The sequence below is a fragment of the Podarcis muralis genome, chromosome 8 (genome assembly GCF_964188315.1).
Source record: "Podarcis muralis chromosome 8, rPodMur119.hap1.1, whole genome shotgun sequence".
Classification (NCBI taxonomy): Eukaryota; Metazoa; Chordata; class Lepidosauria; order Squamata; family Lacertidae; genus Podarcis; species Podarcis muralis.
The window spans coordinates 40,917,572-40,930,867 of NC_135662.1; the positions used below are offsets into that span (position 1 = coordinate 40,917,572).

A 13,296-nucleotide genomic window follows, 5' to 3' on the forward strand; every position below is an offset into this window, starting at 1 on the left:
GACCAATGAGTAAGTAAAATCCAGGGGTTAAAGTAAAACAGGCTCACTTAGCTGTTCCCCCACTGGCATTACTTGCTTAGATAATTTCATACCACATGCTGCTCCAACATATCAAAAAGGGGAAGAAAGCAGGAGGGATCCATCATTGTACTGGATTTAAAGACAGGAATGATATGATGGGGGGGGGGGGAATGATCCCACTGAGATCAATCTAGTTGAAATGACATGTTTCTATCATGATAGGGATTTTACACTTTTTTTCTTTACAAAAACACAGATGCAACCAGTGTTTGGGAGAAGGGAGGTTTAAGCCTCCACAGGCCAAGCTTCTGTTTGCAATATTGAACTGATGCTGCAAATAAAATAAAATAAAATAGAAGTAGAGCCTATGGTTTTATTTTGTTTTATCTGTGGTACCACAGGGACATGTGTTTTCAGAAAGTTTGAAGTTCAGCCTTCCACCCATCTGCAAGATAAGAGAAATATTTCAGCTCTATCTTGCACATTTATATTTCAACATCAGATACTGTGCCATCTGTAAAAATGCTATGTAATTATCAATTTAACATTTTATTCTTTCCCCCATAAGGTTGCAAACTGTACTATAGAGTTCAGAAATACAATTTTTTTTGCCATGTAAATTAGCCAGCCAAATGCCTCCTGTCAAATGTCCTTTCACAGCCTCACTTTTTAAACTAATCAGCTGCTTCCAAATGATGTTTATGGGTTGAAAGAGACTAAATTTTAGAACATTGCATATTTTTTTATTCTATACACAGTTCCTCAAGAAAAAGGCAATCCTATGTATCCCACAATTTTTAGAAATTAACTCATAAGCCCTCTTCACCCATTATATATATGAAGAAGGTTCCATAATCGAAAGGGCAGTGGGACATTTGTAGCTCCCTGCCTCCAAGATCCACACACTGTGTGGATATCTGAGTAGGGAAGCCAATGCAAACTAGAACCCTGATTCCATTGAAAACTGTGTGTAGGCTTCTCTACAGGGCAGCTGTGCAACATGGGGACGGGCAAGGCCGTCTCCTTCACATGCACAACACAGGAAGGCAAATTTAGTTACAGCATGGGTAGGCAAACTAAGGCCTGGGGACCGGATCCGTCCTGCAGACAGTCCAGGAATCAGCATGTTTTTACATGAGTGGAATGTGTCCTTTTATTTAAAATGCATCTCTGGGTTATTTGTGGGGCCTGCCTGGTGTTTTTACATGAGTAGAATGAGTGCTTTTATTTAAAATGCATCTCTGGGTTTTTTGTGGGGCATAGGAATTCGTTCACCCCCAGTGGACCGGCCCCCTGCTGAAAAAGTTTGCTGACCCCTGAGTTACAGACACAAATGAAAGAGACAGAAGTCTACTTACCAGTAAATACTAACCAGTCAATCTACCACCTATTGTATGATCAACTACAGTAATTCACACAATATTCTAGACAATATTCTAGGGTGGCTCACATCCATATAGCTCAGAGCCCCCATGTGAACCTGCAGCCATGTGGAAAACCACGAGCTTAGAATACAGAAGGTCTTAGGTCCCATCCCTGGTAATGGGGACTGACAAAAAACGGGTGGGAGAGCTACACTTAAAACAAGAAACAGTGCAAATAGTAACAGGGAGGAGTAGGACCTCTTCCTTATTGTACTACTATCGCTGTGGCAAAGCCATGGGCAAGACGCATCCTCCAATCTCAAACAGAGTGACATGGTAGGGAGCCCACTTCTTCTCACTGTATGCTTCCTATTATGAAACTGAGTACTTTCTGAAAGCATCAGAGAGGACTGGGGTAGTCATTTCCCTGTTCCTGCAGTGTCCCTGCACATGACAAAGCTGTGTGATAAAAGTAGCGGCAGATACAAGCTTTCCCCATTGCTAAATTGCCATGCTGGGTAGGGTAGAACTGCACCTGCTATACTGTTGAGTGTAAGTCAGGAGATAGGATCATGCTGTAACACTTAGAACTTGAGAGAAAAGCTGAGTGGGAAACACAATGAAGTGCATTAAAAGCCTCAAGGGAAATGTTAAGATACTATTTATGTTCTGTTATTTTCAGTTTATTTCAAAACACTCTTGGGAAGATTAATTAGTTCATAGTTTTATAACACTTTGAAGATGTCAGGATTCAGTGAAAAATCTGTGCCAAAACCCTTGCTGCTATCTGGTTGTTGGTGTTCCCAAAGAAGTGTTGAGAAAAACTTATTAGTATCCATTGTATCTCAGTTAAACATCAGAAAGCTGAGTAGCTGCATTAGGCACATTAAAATAGGAAGCTGCCTTATAGGAAGTCAGGCCATAGTCAGGATTGTCTAACAGGCGCCTCTTCAGGGTGCTGGCTATTGAACCTGGAATCTTCTGCATGCAAAGCATGTCCTCTAACATTGCTCTATGGCCCTCCGTCTAATATAACAAACAATATAAAAATATTGAAAAGGATTGAAAAACTATACTCCAAAAAGCTGGTAGACTTCCAAGACGTTTAAATAATCAGGCACTACTTCTGCAAGCTTGCACTGAGGTAACACTTGTGAAGGGCACTGTGAATCTGACTGAACTGGTCTTTTACAAGTTTTACAAAAACTGCTACTACATACAGGGTGAGTCTTTTAAAAGAGGCCCTGTGGAACATGTCTACTCTGTATCCACGGGGCCTCTTTTAAAGGACTCACCCTGTACAAGCGCCTTACCTGGGGGTTACGTTCCGCCATAAGTGAAATCCCACAAAGCAAGGAGCACCCTCTAAATGCCTATTTTCCCCTGCTCTCCCACTCTCTCTCCCCACAACTGTCTCTTCAACTAGAGTTGAAGCTCTTTGGCTGGCTGGGGGGACTGTGGGAAAGCTGCGGTGGCAGCTGTGCTACCCAGCAGATCAGCTGTTAGGCAGGGAGGCTGAGCAGCCTAAACGAAGCCCTGCTGCACCTCCAGTCTCTCTGGAACTTCCTCTGCCCTCACTGACATCCTCTTTGGGCTCCAAGAAGGGTCTCCTCATGGGCCATGAGAACTCTCTAGCTCTTTCCTGCCATTTCCTGGTATGAGTTTGTTTATTTATTTACTTATTTCCCGGTGCTACGCACAAGGTGCTATAATCATCCACAAGTAGAATGTGTGTATGTGGGAGGATGCCTGTATATATCAATTTCAGGCCAGGCTTATTTTCCCTTTGCAAGTGTTCTTGGTTTTATAGCAATTGGTGGCTCTTCTTCCTTTGGTCAAAGGATGGGGCCAGACTGTTGTTTTCCTTTCTTGCTAAAATCCCAGGACAACACACAGCTGGGAGCTCAATGTTCTTTCAGGCAGGGAGGAGAGAAGCAAGTTCCAGCATCTGCTTCTTCCCTGATCAATGGATGGGGACAGCGTGGTCTCTCCCAGGTCAATGTTCTTTCTGGAAGGCATGGGCTGTAGCCTCCTGGTGGCCCTAGATTCCCTGGCTGATGACAAATGCCAGAGTGCGCATCCCTTCTGCTCTCCAGTCCAACAGCAAATGCTCAAATGTCACTTCAAATGTTTCGGAACAGCAGTATTTAAATGCCTTAGCTAAATTTCTCCAGATGCCAGTTCTCAGGCGCAAACAGCAGGTCCAGAAGGAATGGCCACAATATATGCCTTTCGCTCACTCTGCATAGAATAGCAAGGGCCACATACAGACTCTAAGCCAAGTAATCTACTCTTCCACCAACTAAGAACAGGAGTCATCATTAAATAAGGGTTCATTAAACTGAAGTGTCTCTGAAAATCAGTTGTTAAGATCCCAAACAGATATGAAATCTCAGTTGCTAATTAATCACTCCAACATTGCTTTGCTTTAGATCTGTGCTTTTTAGCTGCATAAATGTACAATACATACTAGGTTCAAAGATCTTAGGCCAATAGATTTGCTTGTGCGGTATGATTTACAACTACCTAAAGGATTTTTTTAAAGAAGTCTCCCGTAGCCATATTTCCTTAAAACTTAAATCTGATTAAAAATAAAACCACAAGTCTTGCTATCTGTTCTGTACAATGTGCCTCCTTGGGTGCAGGAGCAATCTAAGCTCTTGCGTTTAAAACAGATGTGTACTGTTCTAATATATAATCTTTGACAAGTTGGAGAGCCTTCTTGTAAACGAATGATACGATGACTAACAACTCCATTTCCATCAGAAGCCGTTAATCCTACGTAAGAAATCTGCACGCTAATAGATGTCAGAGGCAAATGTTAACCAGCTACAGCTGGCTACAAGCTATAAAAAGCATTAATGAAAACACAAATACTAACTTTTGCCACCCCCTCTCTACTTCTTCTTAGTTCCTACGTCAAGGCTGTGCACAGGCATCACTTTCCAAGGGCTCTGTGTGAATGAACTCCCTGCTCTGAACTAGCTTGGTCTGGTTCCCTGAAGTTTGTTTACTGAACAGCATGTGCAGAGACACTGATCATGGGGGAAATGGGGGGGGGGAGAAACAAATCACATGATTGCTTGGCTCATACAATGGGTATTACTGATAGCCTTGAAATATGTGCTTTTTTAGAGCAAATAAGAACAGGAAGTGGATGGGAGGAGGTTCTAATAATGAAAAGTACAAATCCCAATACAGGAGTGAATGAATGTGCATTAATACAGTACACTTAAGTGAATGTAGAAAATACAAAGTGGAATGTATTTGACTTTAGGAAAGCAGAACGTTATTCCTTTGTTCTCCTATATTACAAAACATTTAGTGTGTCAAATGTAACATGAACATTCCTAGAAATGTGGGGTTGCATTGTCACTTTTTAAAATAGAATAAAATGTGGACACAAATGCTTGAGAAGCTTTAACATAAAGAAATACTCCTGATTATTTCATAGACTCTGCACTACTTGCAGATTATTAAATTAGTGAAACCAAATTAGCTTAAAACCACTTTTACTTAATGGGCTGAGGAATGACTTGTTACAAAATGAGTAACACAATATAGACAAAGCTAATTTAAATATGACAGCACTATGTATAATAGAGCTGCACAGCTATTATGCTGAATATTCTGAATCATCAAAATATAATTTACAGACGTAATGCAGCCTGTCCTGAACTATTGTTAAGGGATCAGGAACTGGCTGAGAGGCAGCATGCTGCATTCCCTGAGCTTTTCTGTTCTCCAACACAAATCCCTGTCTTCAATCTTAACTATGATTAAGGCTTACACTGGCACCAACCTTGACCATAGCTAATACTATGTGTATCCTGTGTGCATCCTGCAATAATATAAAAGGATGAATTCTACCACACTCTACTAAAAATGAATACCAAAACTGGCTGGAGAGTATCATAATACTATATGACCCCATATGATATTTTAAGTAGGGGTGTTGTGACAAGTAGGAGAGCTAGCATATCCCTGATTGGTTTCTCTGAGCAGCAGCACATTAGCATTTTTTGCCTGGATGATGTTACGAAACTTATTAATTTTTTTAGTGCTTGTCCACCCAATACTTCTATCTAGGTGTGTTCTCGATCACCTTTTTGCAGTGTGTGATTAAAACCTCAGAAGATATGATATAGAATAAATATATATGTTGCCATAGTGACATAAAGAAAAATAATGGCTATAATATTTCAGCCTATACTAAAATACAACATCTACAGCACAATCTCACCATGTATAATTAAAAGTGCAACCCATCCTGCATTGAGCCCTGTAGCATGCAGTAGCCTGCTTGGGGTGGATTTCAACAATGGACAAAAATAATATCTCACAAAAATGTTGCCATAAGGCAGGGGTCAGCAAGGTTTACCTCACCTGGGCCGGTTCATTCCAGTGGAGATCCCTCCGTGGGCCGGATCACACGCACGCCCACAATTTCCGGCATCTGCGTCTGCGCAGACACGATTTCCAGTGTCTGCATCTACACAGACACAATTTCCAGCATCTGCACATGCACAGACGCGATTTCCAGTGTCTGCATCTACACAGACACAATTTCCGGCATCTGCACATGCGCAGACGTGATTTCCAGTGTCTGCATCTACACAGACACGATTTCCGGCATCTGCACATGCGCAGACGTGATTTCCAGTGTCTGCATCTACACAGACACGATTTCCGGCATCTGCACATGCACAGATGCGATTTGCAGTGTCTGCATCTACACAGACACAATTTCCGGCATCTGCACATGCGCAGACGTGATTTCCAGTGTCTGCATCTACACAGACATGATTTCAGGCATCTGCACATGCACAGACGCGATTTGCAGTGTCTGCATCTACACAGACACAATTTCCGGCATCTGCACATGCGCAGACGCAATTTCCAGTGTCTGCATCTGCACATGCGCAGACGTTATTTCTGGTGCTACAGAAGCGAGTCCGCACACTGCACTGTGCTGGTTTAGCGCAGCAGGGACTCGCCAAGCGGGCGGCTCAGTTCGGGGGTGGCTTGTGGGCCAGTTAAACGACCCCCATGAGCCGCTTGTGACCCATGGGCCTTAGGTTGCCGACCCCTGCCATAAGGCATGAAAAAAAAGTTAATGAGAAGCCAAAACTATATTCCATTTGGAAGGCAACCTAAATTTGTATAGGCTACAAAAAGTGAGTTGGGTCCAATGAATGAGGAACATTTCTGTCAAAAATGTTGTGATGCACTCTACATCTGAGACGTGATGGGCTTTCTGAGATGAACAGTGAATTTGGGGGGGAGGGGGTTTAGGTGCTGATATCAGTAGATCTCCAATGAGACAGCCCATAAGAAATGTCTTTAAATGGAAATAATTAACATTGCTCTTCTAAATACCTGCGTTCTGCTGTATCCCTCTTATTGTCTGTTAAAAGAAATAGTACACCCCATATGATGGTTTCTTTTTAAAAAATTAAACCTGAATTCCTAAGTAAATATTTCACAAATTTGGGCCATCTAATCCTATATCTATTAATATTAACTCTATATACAGCACACCCAACAACATTGTACTGGGGTGCCAAGAGCTATTCTCTTTATAGTACTATACGTTGCTTCACTTGCCTAGATTTCATAAGACTTCTGATTAGCTGCTCTAACATGATTATAGCACAACTATTAGCCAGGCCAGAACTGAAGTGGGAGGTAGGGTTATGTTGTATATGTACTTGGACTTCTGCTTTTCAGCACAACATTTAAAAGGCACAAATATTCAAAATGAAGAAATGTCAGAAAGAAAAGGAAAATTCCACACTTTTGATGTACACCATCTCGGAATACTTGACATATACCAGGTGCTGGAAAATTACTATTCTCAGGTGAAACTACTGACTAATAACTAGTATCGCACATACTGGATCGCTGCTCTAGGGCAGGAAAGTTACCTTTACAAGTTGCCTATGACAGGCTCCTTACACTTTAAACCACTAGATAACTCACACAGAAACAGTACATCTTCTAATTTGCTCCACGGCAAATTGCATCCTGAATATATTGCAAAAAATATAATAAGAGAAAGAATAGAGTACTCAAAGGATTAAGCAGCACTTATACAGCATCTTAGAGTACCACCTATGTAAGTTCTCAGTAATCCTTTCTACAACCCTACCAGGTAAGTTAGCATTATTATTCCCATACTGCAGATGTGGGGGAGGGAATACAAGGTAGCATCAGCGCTCAGGTTAGGTTCCAGGAAGTTAGGTTCCAGAATACATGGGAGCTTCCTGTCAGACCACGCTGATGAGAAGCAAGTGTGTTATTCAAAATAGGCAGGGATTGAATTTCAGAGCACTAAACTATGATAACAGAGCCCAAAGGAAGGTACATAGGTTTAAAACATACATTTAAAACACATTTAAAACATTTACTTCTTCAAATAATCCTAAGAACTGTGGTTTGTTAAGGGTGTTGGGAATTGTAGCTTTGTGATGGGTAAGTATGGTTCCTTGGATTCTTGGAAGAAGCCATGATTTTTGAAGCTGTGTAAATGTGCTTTAAAAGTATGGTGTGGATGCATCAAAACCAAGCAGGGGTGAAGATCCAATGCAGCAGTCAGGGGAAAGGAGATGGACATTATACAGTATCATTAAGCAGGTGAATATTCGTTTGTTCGTTCGTTTGTTCGTCCGTCCATCCATCCATCCATCCATCCATCCATTCTACTGTTATCATTATTATTTCCCAAGGAATAGGAGCTTCATATAAACCTCTCTAGGCTTCTCAAAAGGAAGAGAGAGATTATAAGGGAAATAATAAAACGTAATCATTTGGGGATGGCACCCATGCTTTCAATATGTGAATTACAGATTCCACCGCTACAGTTCCTTAGGATGAAACTTTACAGTGCAATTTGATTATCACACTTTAATCTGCCATGGGATTCATCTTGCTCAACTAAGGAAAAAACTAAGGGAAATAATGTAAGAGCCCTTAAATAGCAATGAGACATCTTTATGAAAATACTACAAGTTGGACTCTCTTATTTACGAGATACTGAAACATTTCTATCATATGGAGTTCAGTGAGGCACATTTAGGTTGTCTCCTTCCTGTTTATCTTGTACTTGAAAAAAAAAGTCCCATAAGTATTAAAGTTCTTAAAAATCATGCTCATGAATGCTTTGTTTAGAAACATTTACTTGAAAAAAATGAATGGTATGTCGTAAACAGAATGGAAGTTGCCCACAAAAGAAAACGATTTGACAGATGCTAACATCTGTGAACATGGATTTTCTACAAATGTCCTTTCCCTCTTGGGCCACAATAAACACTAATTTAAAATGTCTTGTGTAACACAGGCTTGGATTTTCCTTAAGGTAAACACAATGGTGACCTCAATTCAAATTTGCCTACCTTGAAACGTTAGCAATAGCATTGGACCCATTATCTTTACTCAGATAAAGAACTTGCAATAAATTCAATGGTGTTTGTGTTAAGATAGGTATAAGTAGATACATAAAAGTTCAGCACGGAAAAGCTTATGAATAATTCACATCTGAATCAGCTAAGTCAGATGTAGTCTACGTACCACTGTACAAACAAAAATGCTTTACAGAAACTCATTAAAAGTTGCTGGAGCATAATCACTCCCACTGAAAGGCATATATAGCATAATTAAAATTTAAAAACTATATTTTGCTCATTACCTACATCTTTTAGATCTAATCTAAACAACTAAGCACTTCACACTATTTTATTAATTACTGACAGGCACAGGTGGGCACAATGTTGTGTTTAAAGCAGGATGCAGCTTTTTCTTAATCCCTGCAAAACAACATGGGTGCTTCTTACACCCACCAAGTTAAGCCAGAACACACACAACACATTAAGAAATCATATAGTTGGAAGGGATCACAAGGGTCATCTAGTCCAACCCCCTGCGAGGCAGAAATCTTTTGCCCAACATGGGGCTGAGACCCACAACCCTAGGTTAAAAATCTCATCTCATACCTACTGAGCTGTTCCTCTGAACACTAGGGAAGAAGGCTTGGATTTCCCAAGGCTATTTCTAAAGCAAGGGTGCACAACTCTTGGCTGGGTGTGAATGTTAGTCATTGTTTCTAGTAGCTGCAAAGCTCAGTTTTCTTAATTTCTCACTCCACTGGAGAAAAGCATATCCTTGTTGCTTTGTGTCTGTATGTATGGTTATAAGAACCCACCCCAAGCTATGCCACTGAGGCTGCATTTCAGCACATGACACGGACACCCTTTTCAAGCAAGCATACTCTGCATCTCTGTATTGCTGGTGGCTTTTGTCAAATGTGCCATTCAAGTGGCAGAATTTACTGGGGGCTTTCCCTCTTAATCACCAAAATTAATTTTTTGTTTGCCAATAGAGACTGTATTTGTGAAATAAGTACAAATCTGAGTCTACTGTATTAACCTGTCCTGAAACATCTTAGGGAGATTTCCCCCTTTTATGGTACCTAGGTTCAAGAGTAATCTTTACAACTGTTTTTATTATTATTATTATTTTATTTCTATGCTGCGCCCCTGTGAACTGAAACAACAGAATACCTGATGAACTACCATTTCAGATTAGATGGAAAATCAAAAACACAAATATGCATAATCCAACCTTCACTACAATGATATCAGGATGGGGTACAGTAAAATTAATTGCAGAGTGCAACAATAAAAAAATTAATAAAGCAGTTAAAACAGTAAATACATTCAGCCACATGAAACTGAAGAGTGAAAATTGATATCAATCTGGGCTGACAATTCACAACTCATAAAAACTTGAGAAACCTGTACAGTGGTGCCTTGCAAGACGAAATTAATTCGTTCCGCGAGTTTTGTCATCTTGTGATTTTTTTCGTCTTGCGAAGCACGGTGTTGGAAAAGTTTTGGAAAAGCTTCAAAAATCACCAAAGTCTTCAAAAACCTCAAAAAAGGCTACCACACCGCGTGCTATGAGTTGCTCCTCGAAGTCAAGTCGCAACTGTATTAACGGTGTTAAGAAAAAGGAAACGAACTTGCAAGACGTTTTCGTCTTGCGAAGCAAGCCCATAGGGAAAATCGTCTTGCGAAGCAGCTCAAAAAACAAAAAACCCTTTCGTCTTGCGGGTTTTCCGTCTTGCGAGGTACCACTGTATCTTAACTTGGTATTGAAATGTAAAAAAGAATCAGTGCCAAACATTTGAGCATATGTAAGAGCGCTGGGTAACAGGGCCGTTGGCATGTGAGCGTTGGAGGGATTCCCAGAGAGTAACATAACCTTAAGGCCAAGAAAAAGATTAGCCACCTGTGCCCTAGACAATGAAGGTAATTTGAATAGTCATATCTTGCCATCTGTAGGACCTCCATCAACACTGCCCAGGCTTGTGCCCCAGGGAGGTTACTACGTTCCTGCTAACACAAAGGTATGGCTGCAATCCCAGGGGGGTGCACTCTACTGTCTCTTGAGACCAGTGGTGGAGCAAGCCGATCCGGCGCCTGTGGTGGCGCGCATGCCCTGTGCCCAGGGGCAGGGCCAGCCGCCCACGGGGGCACCGCGGGGCCTCCGAGGAGTCTGCCTGCCTCCTCCCACTCAGGTGCCCTACACAGCTGAGGGGGAAGGCAACGGGCGGACTGTTTGGGGCAACGCGGAGCCTGCGGGCTCTCAAGCCACCGCAACACTCCCAGGAGAGACACAGGCCCCGTGGTGAGTGCTGCCTGGCATTATGTCACCCCCCCCCCTCAGTGGGGACACCTGGGGTGGACCGCACCTACCGCACCCCCTTGCTATACCCCTGCTTGAGACAGGCAGATCTGCCAACTACAACAATAATCTGGAAGCACTCCGATTTCCTTGCAAATATGGCAGACTAACTACAAATTAACCCTTTCATCCCAACTGAGATAAACTGGTATTTGATTTTGCCGGGGACTATGAAAACAGACATCTCACTCAGAGCAAGAAAATATTAGAAAACCAAAGTATGTATGGTGCCAACAGTACAAAAACTGAAACAGTGAATTAGATTTTCCACCCTTCAACTGTCAACAATCTACATTTCTTTCCCAATATTTCCATCAACAAGATCTATGCGCCACTGCAAGCTGGTGGATTTTTTCTTTCAAGGTACTTTTCACAAGCTGTGTCCAATTCCTTTCGGGTAAACAGAAATTAAGCTCACTGGTATCTGACAGAGGAGGAGGTGAGAGTGAGAGTGAGAAAAGATGCTTTGATTAAGCATCACCTCTCTCCTCCCCCAACTTTATACTGACTACAACATTAATGTCTCTCATCAAATATAACTGATCGGTAGAAAGGACTTCATGATCTGAAAACAGAGACGATGTATGTACTTTTGTAACCCAAAAATCTTTAATAAAAACAATTTTAAAAAAGAAGAGTTCTGTTATAGGGAGACCTTGGATGAGCCAAGTTCTCTCGATATCAGTTTCCTATGCACAAAAAAATTGCTCTACAAAAAACTATATGAAGATTAAGAAGAAACTGAGAGCATTAATACGGTAAAAACTAATTTCAGATGAGAACAACAATTTGAGAATAACATGGGAAACATAATGAGACTGCAAATTTAATACAGCTACTTGATGAGTAAAATGTCCTGGTTTCTTAAGTACTTGGAGTCCCCAGGCAGGATTGGGTGAGATTAGCTGCTGCTAGCCAGTGAATAGTCAATATTAAGCTAAATGGACCAATGACCTGAAACAGCCCCCTATGTTCCAAACTGTAGTTTGGCATCACCAGCATTATTATAATGATTCAAATAACTGGGTAATTACATGGCTCACTACAAGAAAATTAGTTAGACAATTCAAACTCATGACAGATTTTGGATATGGGCTGCAAATGATGAATAAGTTATCTAGTCCTGCTCTTTTACTTAAAAAAAAAAGGAAAGGAGCACCTTGTTTTTAGCTAAAAGGTAGGATTGTTCTAGGCTTCATACAAAACTCAGGACCGCCTTATCAACATGTTCAGTCTAGCTTGTCTTGTAATTTGACTGTTCCCATCAATGCTGAGATTCACACTAGGCCAATTTCTAATACTCACCTAACATTTGGCAGGTCTGAATTTAACAATGGTGCAGTGTTCTCGGAAGTGTTGTTTTTCTGAAGGTGACACCTTAAACCGTCTTTAGCAGGCAAATAATACACCCTTTGAACAACCACTTGGACTTGGATTCCTCTCCCTCCAGCTCTTCCTTGTGTTTCCACAATATCAAGAAGAGAGTCGCTTAAGGGAGTAACTGCAAAGGGAGATAATTTGGGCTCATAGTTGCTATCGGTATGCACAGTCTTCAAAGTCTTCATATTGAGACAGGGGATCTGGCAAAAAAGGCACAAACCAAATCATTGTACAGATTGCAGGAAAACATACAGGAAAGAAAGGTTTTGCTTACCACAAATTCCCATCCTTCTAGCACAGAGGTGGACAATGTGTGGTCCAGAGACCCACCTCATTTTATATGCTCCCACTCCTCAACATCTCCCGAAGCTACCCTAATATTTCATCTCATCAGAGCTCCTTTCTTTCTGTTTGTTTCCTCCTTATTGTTCCTGGCATTAAACATGTTTCCTCTTTCTGTGTTTTTTGGGAGCAATTGGAAGAAATAGTATTTGATTTTGGGGGGAGGGGGGAATAAAGAACATTTTTCCTGGTTGTATGACTTGAGGAAAAGAAGTCGTTCCCCCAGCAGCAATAACTGTCTCAGAACAAATTGGCAGGGGTCTTCCATATAAACATCTCTGTGTTTGAGTAAAAAAAAGGTGTGTGAGGTAGGCATGGTGAAACCAAAGCAGGACCATCTTTATTCTGAATTAGTTCGTCCAGATGACAAACTGGTGAAAGAAATGGCAGTAGCTTTCTCAAAGCAATTTGTTCTTTTGTCTCTTAATAAAGCCATGTGAAGGTG

At 41.3% G+C, this 13,296-nt stretch overlaps 1 protein-coding gene across 8 annotated transcripts in view; it reads right to left on the reverse strand.

Annotated features, from left to right (window-relative positions):
• The window catches only part of SPIDR (scaffold protein involved in DNA repair), a 170,331-nt gene that overhangs the window by 46,194 nt on the left and 110,841 nt on the right, over window positions 1-13,296 (reverse strand). For all 8 annotated transcript variants that reach the window (XM_077933043.1, XM_077933042.1, XM_077933039.1 and 5 more), the window contains one exon: window positions 12,435-12,709. In XM_077933043.1, the coding sequence (XP_077789169.1) occupies window positions 12,435-12,709 (275 nt within the window). The remainder of the gene's footprint in view (window positions 1-12,434; window positions 12,710-13,296) is intronic.